Source organism: Coregonus clupeaformis, chromosome 23, assembly GCF_020615455.1.
Source record: "Coregonus clupeaformis isolate EN_2021a chromosome 23, ASM2061545v1, whole genome shotgun sequence".
In the NCBI taxonomy this organism is placed as follows: Eukaryota; Metazoa; Chordata; class Actinopteri; order Salmoniformes; family Salmonidae; genus Coregonus; species Coregonus clupeaformis.
This window is the reverse complement of record NC_059214.1, coordinates 37,235,020-37,248,106: the sequence shown is the minus strand read 5'-3', so window position 1 is coordinate 37,248,106 and position 13,087 is coordinate 37,235,020. Positions and strand designations below refer to the sequence as shown.

At 40.5% G+C, this 13,087-nt stretch overlaps 1 protein-coding gene across 1 annotated transcript in view; it reads right to left on the bottom strand.

Moving 5' to 3' along the window:
* LOC121536998 (receptor tyrosine-protein kinase erbB-4-like) overlaps positions 1 to 6,478 on the bottom strand; it is a 246,806-nt gene extending 240,328 nt beyond the window's left edge. Inside the window, exon 1 of the mRNA XM_041844704.1 lies at positions 6,105 to 6,478. Within this exon, the coding sequence (XP_041700638.1) occupies positions 6,105 to 6,186 (82 nt within the window). The 5' untranslated portion in view covers positions 6,187 to 6,478. The remainder of the gene's footprint in view (positions 1 to 6,104) is intronic.
* Between the last annotated feature and the right edge of the window lie 6,609 nt (positions 6,479 to 13,087).

Here is a 13,087-nt window from a genome sequence, read left to right as displayed (position 1 = left end):
AAATAGCCACTATTTGCCTTGATGACAGCTTTGCACACTCTTGGCATTCTCTCAACCAGCTTCTTCTGGAATGCTATTCCAACAGTCTTGAAGGAGTTCCCACATATGCTGAGCACTTGTTGGCTGCTTTTCCTTCACTCTGCCGTCTGACTCATCCCAAACCATCTCAATTGGGTTGAGGTCGGGGGATTGTGGAGGCCAGGTCATCTGATGCAGCACTCCATCACTCTCCTTCTTTGTCAAATAGCCCTTACACAGCCTGGAGGTGTGTTGGGTCATTGTCCTGTTGAAAAACAAACGATAGTCCCACTCAAAACATTATATCTATGCCCTATCCCTCCCCCCTTTAGAAGCCACCATACTCACACACACACACACACACACAGACACACACACACACCAATATATCCTGGTGTCACTGTTCTTACTGCTCTCTTCAGCAGAGAGAGGACATTGTTGTTTTGTGTATTGCATGTACCTCATCTGATTGAGACACAACTCAAGGGGCAGAGAGCAGCTAGCGCAGAGCGCTTCACGAGCAGCCCGCTAGTCTGCCTTCACTGGGCTACGGAGGGGATCGCCTGTCAATCAAAGCTCACTATTCTTCCAGCTGAGTGCCAGAGACACAGAGGTCACCATCTTTATAGCCAAAGATTTTTAGAGGAATGAATAAGAGGGTCTTTGTGTGACGTGGTGTATTGCTGTGTGGGCAGAAAATGACACCATTCTTTTTTGCTTTGATAGAAAAACATGGAGGGGAACATATGTAATACAAGTGACGTCATTCAGAAACTGTGAAAGCCACAAGCCAAATACATTCCCATTCTTTGCTGTCCAGTCTCCCTGCTTGAGTCAGTAGGACCATGTACATTTAGATGTACTGTGTACTCAAGATTGGCGTAATAAGAAATTACAACCAAATGTCAACCAAACAACTTGTCCTTGTCATTTCATCTACTGTATTCTCTGTTTGTGGGGATACTCAGTGTAAAAGGGACTGGTCATATGGTTTATCAACATTGCTACTTGGTTGTATATTGGTGATATGGCCACTATGACCCAATGTCAGAATATTGACACTATATGAACCAAAGGCATCTTAATGCCAGACATTAAAACATGAAAACTCGAAATTACCTTAATGTAGTGTACTAAATGTACATTAATTACAATGATATAGCTTTTCATGCATAGCACAACCAAAATAGCCGGGGGATATAGGCCTAGGCAAACATAAAATATGAATCATGAAAAATTATCTAAACATCCAAGCAGAGACTGCACTCCATTTCCCTTGATAAAGCTCAAAATTAAATTGGAGTATTTTTTGCAATTCAATAAATATTAATAGGACTCAGACTCATTTTTACCTACTTTGATGGCAATTTCACTTATTTCAAAGCAAGCAAAAACAAACAGCATCTGAAGGGGAGCAAAAAGGGCATCTGAAATGGCAACCTAGTCTAGTCCCTTGTCACGGAGCTGATCTCTTACAAGTAGGCCTACAATGTTGCCAACGACTAAAACAACTTCATGTAAATATGATTGCAGCAATGGATTTGATTGGATTGATTTTTTTATCACCTGTAAAAAGGTAAATAAATGTATGACCATTAATTTGGTTTTGGCGCCAAACCTTGTGTTTGCGGCTCCACACTATTTAGGCCTACATTTTCACTCATGAATTTGTTAAAGAAAATCATAGACCTTAAAGGCGCTGCATGGTCAATCCAACGTCTGCATTGGCCGTGCAGCATTTACGGTGATATGGCCTCTGCAAAAGTCAGGGCATTCATACTTCTTGCGCTTCGTGGAGCAGCGCAGAGCTGTTGTGAAGGAAGTTGTCAAGGAAGTGAGTTTGTGTTTATACAGGACCTCCCGCCCCCACCTACCGTCAACCAATCATGTCAATGCGAAGCTATACGGAGCCCTCCGCATTGATACAACATTTGGGAGGTGCACAGTGATGCGTTACGGAGCTCAATTTGGCCTCTGCGTGCCTGAGGAGCCTCCACAATTGAGTCACACACTCTATTCTGAGCCTACGACCACATTTTGGATCAAGCATAAATTCGCTTTAACTAGGGCCAACAAATTGAGCATGTTTAGGAAGCAACGCTAAAGTTAGCTAAAGAAAGCTATATAAATGTAAATGCTTAGGCCTACTTTGTTTGTCCTCTTAATTGTAGAAGTCATTTGTGTTTCCTGGTTGGAGATTGTGACCATAGACATTAAAACCAGTACAAAGTGATAGCGCTGATGTCATCCACGTATTCCTATGGAAAACTCCCGATGGCCCATGAAGCTGGAAGTATTTGAATTTGAAGCACGCCATATTGCTGAATGGGGCTGAAAGGCACCCGTAAATCGCTAAGGATCATGGTGAAAGTGGCCTGTAACTAGAAAAGGATCATGGTGATGTAGGTAGTCGTTTTCATACTGCCTGAGAGAGTCAACCTTAATGTCTATGGCAATGGTTCTCGATTCTGGTCCTGGGGTCCCAAAGGGGTGCACATTTTTGTTTTTGCCCTACCACTATACACCTGAGTCAAATCATCAAAGCCTGATGACAAGTTGATGATTTGAATCAGGTGTGTAGTGCTAGGGTAAAAACAAACATGTGCACCCCTTTGCGTCCCGAGGACCAGGACTGAGAACCACTGGTCTATGGCATGAAGGTAAGAGCCTCCTCATAGCCTTGCAGCCCGTGATTGGTCTGTTTCAGCACGTGGTCCTGTGTGAAGACAAATGTAGTAGTCATAATGGTTCACTATTTAATTAAATAGCCTATCTTGATTTGTAGCAAACTTCAAAAGAATTCACCATGGGGATCGAACTTGATCATAATAAACTAATTTTAGAGCCCAAAACGGGCGTCTAAAAAAATATGTGGGGCCGTTCTGGTTAATCATAATTTCCATAGGCTTTCTAGGGCATACCAGGGCTTTTGGCACCACTAGGTTGCTATGCAGTAGCGACAAGCAGAACTTGTGACTTCACACTCCAAACCAGATACTGGGGGCCTGATTGTGACAAGCAAATGGAGGTGAGAGTGCCATGTTTAACTGTGTTGTTGCACATACCCACCTGTTGATTGGTTGATTTCCATGACGAAATGCATCATGGGTAAAGGTATTTCAACCCTTATTTTCTGACACAGCCATTTGGCCTGACAGGGGACAGTCATATTATGAGCCCTGGTCAAGTCTGTGCTTTTCAGTAACATTGCTCTTCGTCATGTTTGTTGTTTTGTAAATACTGTGAGTAGGCTAGGCCTACGTTTGGCACCTTGAAATTCCCACCTTGCAAATAAAAGCCTTCACGATGGCCTACCTGCCTACCTCACATCCCTATATAGCCTACTTTTGACCAGAGCCCTACCTCTATAGAGTGCCGTTTCGGACGCAGCCAAACATATCTGGAGACTGTAACCGCCCTCTGTAAAGGTCCTATAGTGCGTTATGCCATAGGTGCAGCTGTGGGACATTGGGACACCCAGAGGCACACATGGCAAAGGTGAAGTCAAGTGCTGAGGTAAGCCTCTCTCTCTCGCCTGTCCCTCTTGCCTGTCCAACATCATACACAGGCAAGGTCTACTCCTACTACACACACACAAACTGGACGCAAGCGCATGCATGCAAATGTAACCACGCAGACATGCAAACTGAATAGACAATGACACACACACACACACAGTGGTAGGCTATCTACTGAATGAATTGTTACAGTATAAAAAAAATCCACTGTCTCCAGCCTTGAGAGACAATATTTGGGTTTCATTTCTGGGATCATGATCCTGATGTTTCTCCTTCTCTGTGTCCCATCTTCTCTGTGAGGGGATTTAATCCAAAGTAAGCCGATTAACACTGATATTTATATTCTTCCACCACCATGCAACCATTTTATGTGAACTTCTAAATGTCACAATACTGCTTGATTTAAATCCACAGCCCACTGCAACTTGACAGGATAGATATCTCTTCTTTATGTCAGGCAGGATGTTGGATTTATTTGACTGAGACTGAACTGCATAAGAATATGGCATTGTGGATAACAATGCTCTCAGCAAATTGCAGCAGCTGGAGCATTAAATATATAGAAGCACAATTGCCATAGGCCTGCAACCTCTGTCCAATACAGAAAATAACATAAATAATCAATCAAATGTAATTGCCTGGCAGGCTGGAGTCGCGACACACGCTAGGCAAAATTACTACACATGTTGATTACAATATTTGATTGTTATAATAGGCCTAATATTTTAATAATTACTAATATGGAACATAACATTTTACAAGATCTAGGACTAATCAACTAAACGGGTCTTATCAGGAATGCAGCGGACAGTTTATTTCTTCCCTTCCTGTTCCCTGTTCCCTTCTCTTTGTTTAGTAGGCAATTCAATCAACGTCTTGTCGCCCTGGGGCAGCGCGAGTGCGCTTTATTGCACGTTTAGCTTTGAACAAACCGCATAACAGAGTGGTGCTATGGTGGATTGGTTACTTAGAATATGGGATGTTTCGATATTAAGCGAGAGTTGAAAAGACCAGCTGCTGTGTATATGCTACCTACTGGACAGAGACAGAAACCCTACACCCAGTGCACTTGCTGACGGGAATAAACACCTGCCAAATACTGTAGGCCTATGTTATACAATATAACAACCTTTTTGTTTTTAAAGAGTGTATAAATCCGTCATAGTAGAACTTGAACGGAAAAACCACGCTGAAATATAGTGTGTGTATATGTGTGTGTGTTTGTGTGTGCGTGTGTGTGTGTGTGTGTGTGCGTCTGTCTGTGTGTGTGTGCGTGCGTCTCTGTGTGTGTGTCTGTGTGTGTGTGTGTGTGTGTGCTCTCAGTCCGTTCGCTGGCGCAGAGCGTTTCTCTCCGGTTCATACTATAGGCTACCACCATTTGGAAAGCTGCACTGCTCCAAGCACGGCGCACCAATGTGAGCGATGTGTTAAAAATATGAACATAGTAAAATGTATCTAGTATTGTAGGTTTGAGACGAGTCATAACCTCGTTAGGACAGCACTCAACTAGCCTTGTTGCTTTACTATAGGCTAGGATATATTATACTATTATGCCTACAACTAGCCTAAAACTAACTGATAATAATACTAGGCTAATAATAATAATAATGATAATAATAATAATAATAATAATAAAGGCCTATTATTAGTCTAATAATAATAATAACCGGCTATTGTTATTACCTATGAGTAGAAAGTTAATAGATAGGTGAATTCAAATAACAAATGTGCCCTTTCAAAGTGACAAAAGTACCTGGACTTGTAAACCAAAGCCAAATAAACACGTTTTTTATTTACCGGAATCGAATGTTCTCTAAGAAAACAAACACATACACACACACACACACAGACAGACGGACGGACCAATGCCCACTACAAATGCCCACCACCCACTCTCACAGCGCGACGGACGACGAAAGATGAGAGTAAAGAAGTAGCAGGAGCCAGGAGGCTATTGTGGACTTGGTCTCAGTCTCAGTGCTGTGATGTCCACTGTTTGTCCAAGCCAAAGGACACGTGTGTCGAAATTCAATGCTCCTTATTTTCTAACAAATGTAACAGTGCCGCTCTCTGTCTGTGCCTGTGCTCCAGGCTGAGAGCAGAAACATTGTTGAGATTCCTCCAATTTCATTAAAGAGAAATACATAGGGAATTCAGAAATTCTACAAGAGCCAAACACACATTTCACTCTTTCATTTCGGATGGTTTGTCATTGTGGCGATAGAATAACCTAGTAGCCTAGCTAATAAATGCTGATATTTCTCAATACGACCTCGTTGGCTTAGAGGAGGCGCGTATGGGCTACTTTAGGCTACTCTTCAATGTTCTTAGATAGAGCCAGGGTGATTTTTATAGCAGATATGAACGGAAATCAACATAGACGGTATAGATAATTTGAAGGACAACCTGGAGAGTTTGTAAACAAAACGGCCAAATATGTGGGGACTGTTTGAAGAGGCATACAAAACAACCCTTGTTCAGTGCGCAGCGCGCAGACACTTGTGACAAGTGTAGCCACAAACCCGTTGCGCTGTGCACCAGCCAGCCAGACACCGAACTGTCACTCACCTGCTTGTGAAGAGATCCTCCGAAACAGCGCAGAAGTGAGCAGAAAGCCCAAGAAACACAGAACCGATGCTAGTAGCTTCATTTTCAGGGGTTCGCAGTAACTCCTTTGATTCACATGTCCAGAAGCAAAATCCCTTTCGGCTTGAAAATATGAAAATGTAGAAGCTTGTGTCAGTTTGCAGATAGGTGATTGATTCAGGTTAGTAGTAGGCTAATTAGTCCAACTCGGTCTTCTTCTTCTCCTTGTCTGGTTTATGCCTAGTGAATAAATGTGAATAAAAGTTCAAACAGATTGAAGGTAGCGTAGGTTCCAAGGTAGCGCTTTGATATGGCTTGTCAAAAATAGTAAAGCAATGCTCATGCCATTCATTACTCTCTCGGAGTTGGATACGGTACTAAGCGACTGCGCGCAATCTAGAGACACACCCCCTTGCAAGTCTGTCTCCTCCCACAATCAACAGGATTGGTCGAAGGTAGCGCTGATTGATTTAAGCCCTCCTCCTAGAACCAGGGCTTTTTAATGTTGCCAAAATCCTTGAATTTGTTGCGTAGGTCCCTTGCAACTGTCTAAGTCTACAAAATAATATTGCCTGTCAAAAATGATGCGTTATAGGCTTACCTGTTTTGGGAGACCAAAATGTAAGCACAATATGCTACTCTAGCATTTATTCTTATCACTTAAAATGTCTTTAAATTGTAGACTATCATTACATTTCTAGAGACATATGTCTAAATTAGTCTGGAACCAACAGGACCATGAACAGCTTCTACCCCTTAACCATAAAACTGCTAAATAGTTAGTTCAAGATGCACTATGCAGAAATCGCTCTGCCATTTCCTGGTTGCTTAAATGATAAAAATTAACCTAATTTCAGTTTATGTGACAAAACAAGCAACTATAGTGAAGAGAATCATTGTACCGTTTAAACCGCGGTGAAATATATTTTCCATAAGCATGCTATGTTGTTGTCTTCGGTCTCTCTTTATGTAGTGTTGTGGTGTCTCTCTTGTCATGATGTGTGTTTTGTCCTATATTTTTATTTTTAATCCCCAGTCCCCGTAGGAGGCCTTTTGCCTTTTGGTAGGCTGTCATTGTAAATAAGAATTTGTTCTTAACTGACTTGCCTAGTTAAATAAAAGTAAAAATAAATAAATAATAATAATAATAATAATAATAATAATATAAATAATATTTCAGCTGTTTGAAGCTGGTGTATGAAACCAAAAGTAAAAGATGAAAAAAACGGAATTTAAGACCAGGAAGCATAGAAATAGCACACATAGAACCGATCTACCGCTTCTTAGACTAGCTTTCAATGAGAATGACAGATCTATTTGGTGGGGTTGCCCAAAAAGTTAAATTTGCAGCTTTAAATAGCTACCTGGATTATCTGCAATGTCCCTTTTTACACTAACTTTGTTTGACTCATCACATACGCTGCTGCTACTGTTTACTATCTGTCCCTTTATTCCTAGTTATATGTTGGCTACATACTGTATCTACCTCAATTACCTCGTACCCCTGCACATCGACTCCGTAATGGTACCTCTTGTATATAGCCAAGTTATCGTTACTCATTGTGTATCTATTATTACTTTTATTATTACGTATTTTAATTTTCCATTATTTCTCTATTTTATTTTTCTCTGCGTTGTTGGGAAGGGCCGAAACTAAGCTTTTCACTGTTAGTCCACACCTGTTGTTTATGAAGCATGTAACTAATAAAATATGATTTGATTTGAGTCAACAGGCATTCCCGTTTTTTCTTTATATTATACATAATTTTTTGTCCATGCAGCTTCTGTGAATAGTTTGGTCTCATTAGGCATACGTGCGATGCCCATTGAATGAAAGGTTCAGTCAGCGTAGGAAGTCAGTTTAGGAACATCAAGTTATTACAATAGACTGCTTGTTGTTTTTCTTTATCATTTTGTAATACAATTACATCTTCCACTTTCATCTGTTGGACCTAACTGTCAAATCGTGGGAATTCCGATCACTGTCCTTAGCGCTGAATCCGCTTGTAGCCTAGGCTATTTGTCTGTTTGTTTGTTTACCTTTCACCTGGCAAAGTCACTAGCAGGCCATATCAACAGTGATGGTTGGCTAATCTTATTATAAAGTTTGGGCAATGTCCAATTGTCCATGGCTCAAACATGCAGTGCATTTAATGCAAATAATGGCCTTCCCAGCATTTGTATACATGACCCTAAGAATGATGGGATGTTAATTGATTAACTCAGGAATCACACCTGTGTGGAAGCACCTGCTTTCAATATACTTTTTATCCCTCATTTACTCAAGTGTTTCCATTATTTTGGCAGTTACCTGTATTTCCATTTTGAAGCCAGTAAAAACAACTAGACCGGCTAGGCTACATGTTTGTTGTAACTAGGCCTATTGTAGGGTTACTGTATACTATTTAATAAACTGTCTTCAATTGGTAGGACAAACATCCATGGCTCCTGCTGAAGAGCCCTTAGGCCTACAGTGTGCATACATTGCCTTCTGCTCATGGAACGGTAGATGTGATTGATGATATCCTGCTTCTGACCCGATCCTATTTAGAAATATTGTTGTTGTTTAAAAAAAAGGATTGATTGTTTTTCCTTTAATTAAGCATTTCATTGTTAGTGCACACCTGTCGTTTATGAAGCACGTGATGAATAAAAATTGATTTTACACAAAGTAACGTAATGAGTGGCATATGCCATGTTATTATCTTAGAGTAGGCCTATGTGTTGTCCAGAATTAAACAGAATACATTTTAATTTAACTTTGACTTTTGAACTTAAAACCAAACAAATGACATCTTAAGTTGGAGTGACCAGATAGAATGTAAGAATGACCTACCTCTCAATAACACTCCTCTCTCTCTCTCTCTCTCTCTCTCTCTCTCTCTCTCTCTCTCTCTCTCTCTCTCTCTCTCTCTCTCTCTCTCTCTCTCTCTCTCTCTCTCTCTCTCTCATACACACACACACAGTGGGGTGAACACCCCCTGAGCTGCAATATGCCAAAACATCTGGTCTGAAATGCAAATTGTCTTATGTTTGGCGCACATAGGGCGTGCACGGACACACACACACACACACTCACAGGCGCACGCATGTACACATACTGTACACATACACTCACTTTTAAGAAGTGCTGTAGGCCTACTGTAGCCTAAAAGCTTTCTGAACCTTCTGCATGTTGTTTGCCGTTAATACAACTGTATTATGAATAGGCAGAGCACCAGTCTCAACGTCAACAGTGAAGAGGCGACTCTGGGATGCTGACCTTCTAGGCAGAGTTGCAAAGGAAAAGCCATATCTCAGACTGCCCATCTTAATCTTTTCTTTTTATTGGCCAGTCTGAGATATGGCCTTTTCTTTGCAACTCTGCCTAGAAGGTCAGCATCCCGGAGTTGCCTCTTCACTGTTGACGTTGAGACTGGTGTTTTGCGGGTACTATTTAATGAAGCTGCCAGTTGAGGACCCGTGAGGCGTCTGTTTTTCAAACTAGACACTCTAATGTATTTGTCCTCTCACTCAGTTGTGCACCAGGGCCTCCCACTCCTCTTTCTAATCTGGTTAGAGCCAGTTTGCGCTGTTTTGTGAAGGGAGTAGTACACAGCGTTGTACGAGATCTTCAGTTTCTTGGCAATTTCTCGCATAGAATAGCCTTCATTTCTCAGAACAAGAATAGACTGACGAGTTTCAGAAGAAAGTTATTTGTTTCTGGCCATTTTGAGCCTGTAATCGAACCCACAATTGCTGATGCGCCAGATACTCAACTAGTCTCAAGAAGGCCAGTTTTATTGCTTCTTTAATCAGCACAACAGTTTTCAGCTCTGCTAACATAATTGCAAAAGGTTTTTCTAATGATCAATTAGCCTTTTAAAATGATAAACTTGGATTAGCAAACACAACGTGCCATTGGAACACAGGACTGATGGTTGCTGATAATGGGCGTCTGTACGCCTATGTAGATATTCCATTAAACATCAGCCGTTTCCAGCTACAATAGCCATTTACAACATGAACAATGTCTACACTGTATTTCTGATCAATTTGATGTTATTTTAATGGACAATTTTTTTTATTTTCTTTCGAAAACAAGGACATTTCTAAGTGACCCCAAACTTTTGAACGGTAGTGTATATATATATATATATATATATATATATATATATATATATATATATATATATATATATTGGTTCATTTCAGAACAACTACAGCTGAACAAATAGTCCAAACAAACATTCAGAGATTCAGAGAAAACCAAATGAACTAATAATTATAGAATGATAACTGTATGAAAATATGAAACTGGGAGAGACTTGTACCACCTGGCATAACTCTTACACTTTGAGCCTCAGTTTAAATCCCCCTACGCTTCACCTTAAATGTTAAGCAAATAGCCCCTTTTTACTATATGTCCTTCATCTTTTTTTCAAATGATCCTTGATTTCTTCCCCAAAGACTTTGAAAATGGGAAGTTTGCAATCTTTGCTTTGCAGGGTCACAAGGGACTGTTTTTCTGCTTGAGTGCAGAATGAATAATAATGCATTGAACTGAATGACACTAACCTTTGCAATGAAACTGTAGTTCTGACCTTTCACCACTGGGGGGAGGTAGACTATCACCTCAGAGGTTACCACATCACTACACATTTTGCATAAAGCTAGCAGAGGGATGACTCAATGAATGCGCCCTAAATGGCACCCTATTCCATTTATAGTGCACACATTTTTACCACAGCCCCTTGAGACCTGGTGAAAAGTCATCCACTACATAGGGAATAGGGTGTCATTTGGGAGGGTGCCATTTGGGACACAACCAATGACTCAAGCTGGTACCAACAAGTTTACTGTCTCAGTGTCTCTTAATTTGACACATTGGAGCATCTTATCATTTAGACACATTGTTATTAAAATAGGACTTAGTGTGATGAGCATTTAATATCACTGACAACAACCTAAGTGATTAAGAAATATAATTCTTATTCCTCGCTCTAAACCATTTCCAATGGCTGCCGTTTATCATTTTAATAATACCTCAAATGCAATTTAGACCACTCTATTGTGTGCTTTTTTTGTGTGCAATTTCATTATTTTAAAGATCGCTCCTCTGACAGTATCTTCTAAATGCTGTCAATTACATAATTCTTTCCACAGATGACGAGGTTCTCTGTGTGTGTGTGTGTGTGTGTGTGTGTGTGTGTGTGTGTGTGTGTGTGTGTGTGTGTTTGCCTGCCTGGGCTCCCCTGGTTCCAGTGGTGTAGCTAATCTAATACACAAGTCCCTGATTTGTTTAATGGATGAGACTTTGCTGCAGGAGGCGACCCAATAAATCCATAGCAGCCTCCAGAGGGCTAATGCCTCATAATGATTCCACACACACAATGTGCTGCAACTTATGAATCAACTTTATCATACTCCTCCTCACACAGACATAGTGCTTATTTGTTTCACTGCTACCCTGCAACCAAGGCAATCTCTCCCCCAGCAGCAAGGTTATTCACAGCTCTGGTCCAAAGTAGTGCACTATATAGGGAATAGGGTGACATTTGAGACGCAGCCAGGGGAATTCATTCAACAGCCTGTCTGGCTGTCACAATATAACCATGTGTTGCAGCAGAAAGGAAAGACACCATGTGTAGTGTATTCAATATATAGTAGTGTATGGTTTTGTCATGTATAGTACAAGCTAACAGCCTCCGATAGACAGTCATGTCAGCAGAAATACATAAATGTCAATTTTGCAGATTGAATACCAATGATCACATTAATATATAATAACCATGTATGGATTTGCCATTGGAAAGTATGCTGAAGCTTTGATTGCATGGTAGTCTTGGAAATGACAACATGTTTATTGATATGCTGGAAGTATATGTTAAGAAGTGCAGGATACTGTGGGTAACACATCATTCCACACCATATGTATTTCAATAACATCCTGTAGCTTGAAAAATCTGGAAATAGGACAACTTCATTCAGTTTTATCCTTGCTGCTTTCATTTCATAATGAACACATTAACTTGTTGTGATGGTAGTGATGATAACCATGTTTCTCATAATAATAAGCAGCAGTGTTTATGAGTTTATATTTTTCTTGAACAGTAGGACCGAATGTTCTCTCAAAATAGTTCCATCTGAATAGAAAACCTAATGCTGAAAGATGACAGAGAACATGGGACACATGCCTAGTATGTCATTCAAAGAGTGATTCGTGTCCAATTCCAAGACACTGCCTGTGTCCCAAATGGCACCCTATTCCCTATATAGTGCACTACTTTTGACCAGAGCTGGGCCCTGGTCAAAAGTAATGCTTTATATAGGGAATAGAGTGCCATTTAGGACGCATAACAGACTGTGCCTGTGGAGAAGTTGCAGTACAGACATTTGTTATTGTCAGAGCTAAACTTTTCCTTGAATATATGAATAATTAATTCAAGGTAATACATGTCCACTCACAAATTTATTTTATTTTCCCAGAAAAGCAAACACTTTCAATGACAAACTTTACTGTACAGTAGTGTACACTGGCTACATTAGAGTGTGTAGTAGATCAAGCGAACCAACCATGTAGGAGTGTTGCTGCTCACAGTATAAGCCTCAGCATTCTTTATCTAAAATGAGAAATAAATACATCAAATGTCTATGTGTGTGACTGTAAGGTGCAGTGCAACCAGTAGGCATTTAATTGTACTGTATACACCCCATTGTATCCTGTGCATATGACAAATAAACATTGATTAGATGTTTTAGGCTATCTCCAGAAGCTGTAGGGTTGGAGGTGTTAAATATTCAGGTTAGGAGGAGTTAAAAACTAGTGATGATTCCTGTCTCACAGAGGTTAATAGTTCCCACAGAGTCTGTCTCTATCTCTGTTTCCTTCAACTCTATGGCTCGGCTCACAGTTACAGTGATTCACTGAGCAATAAGCTGCATTTCCACATTACCCACACAGGATTACGTGGCCACTTCCTCAG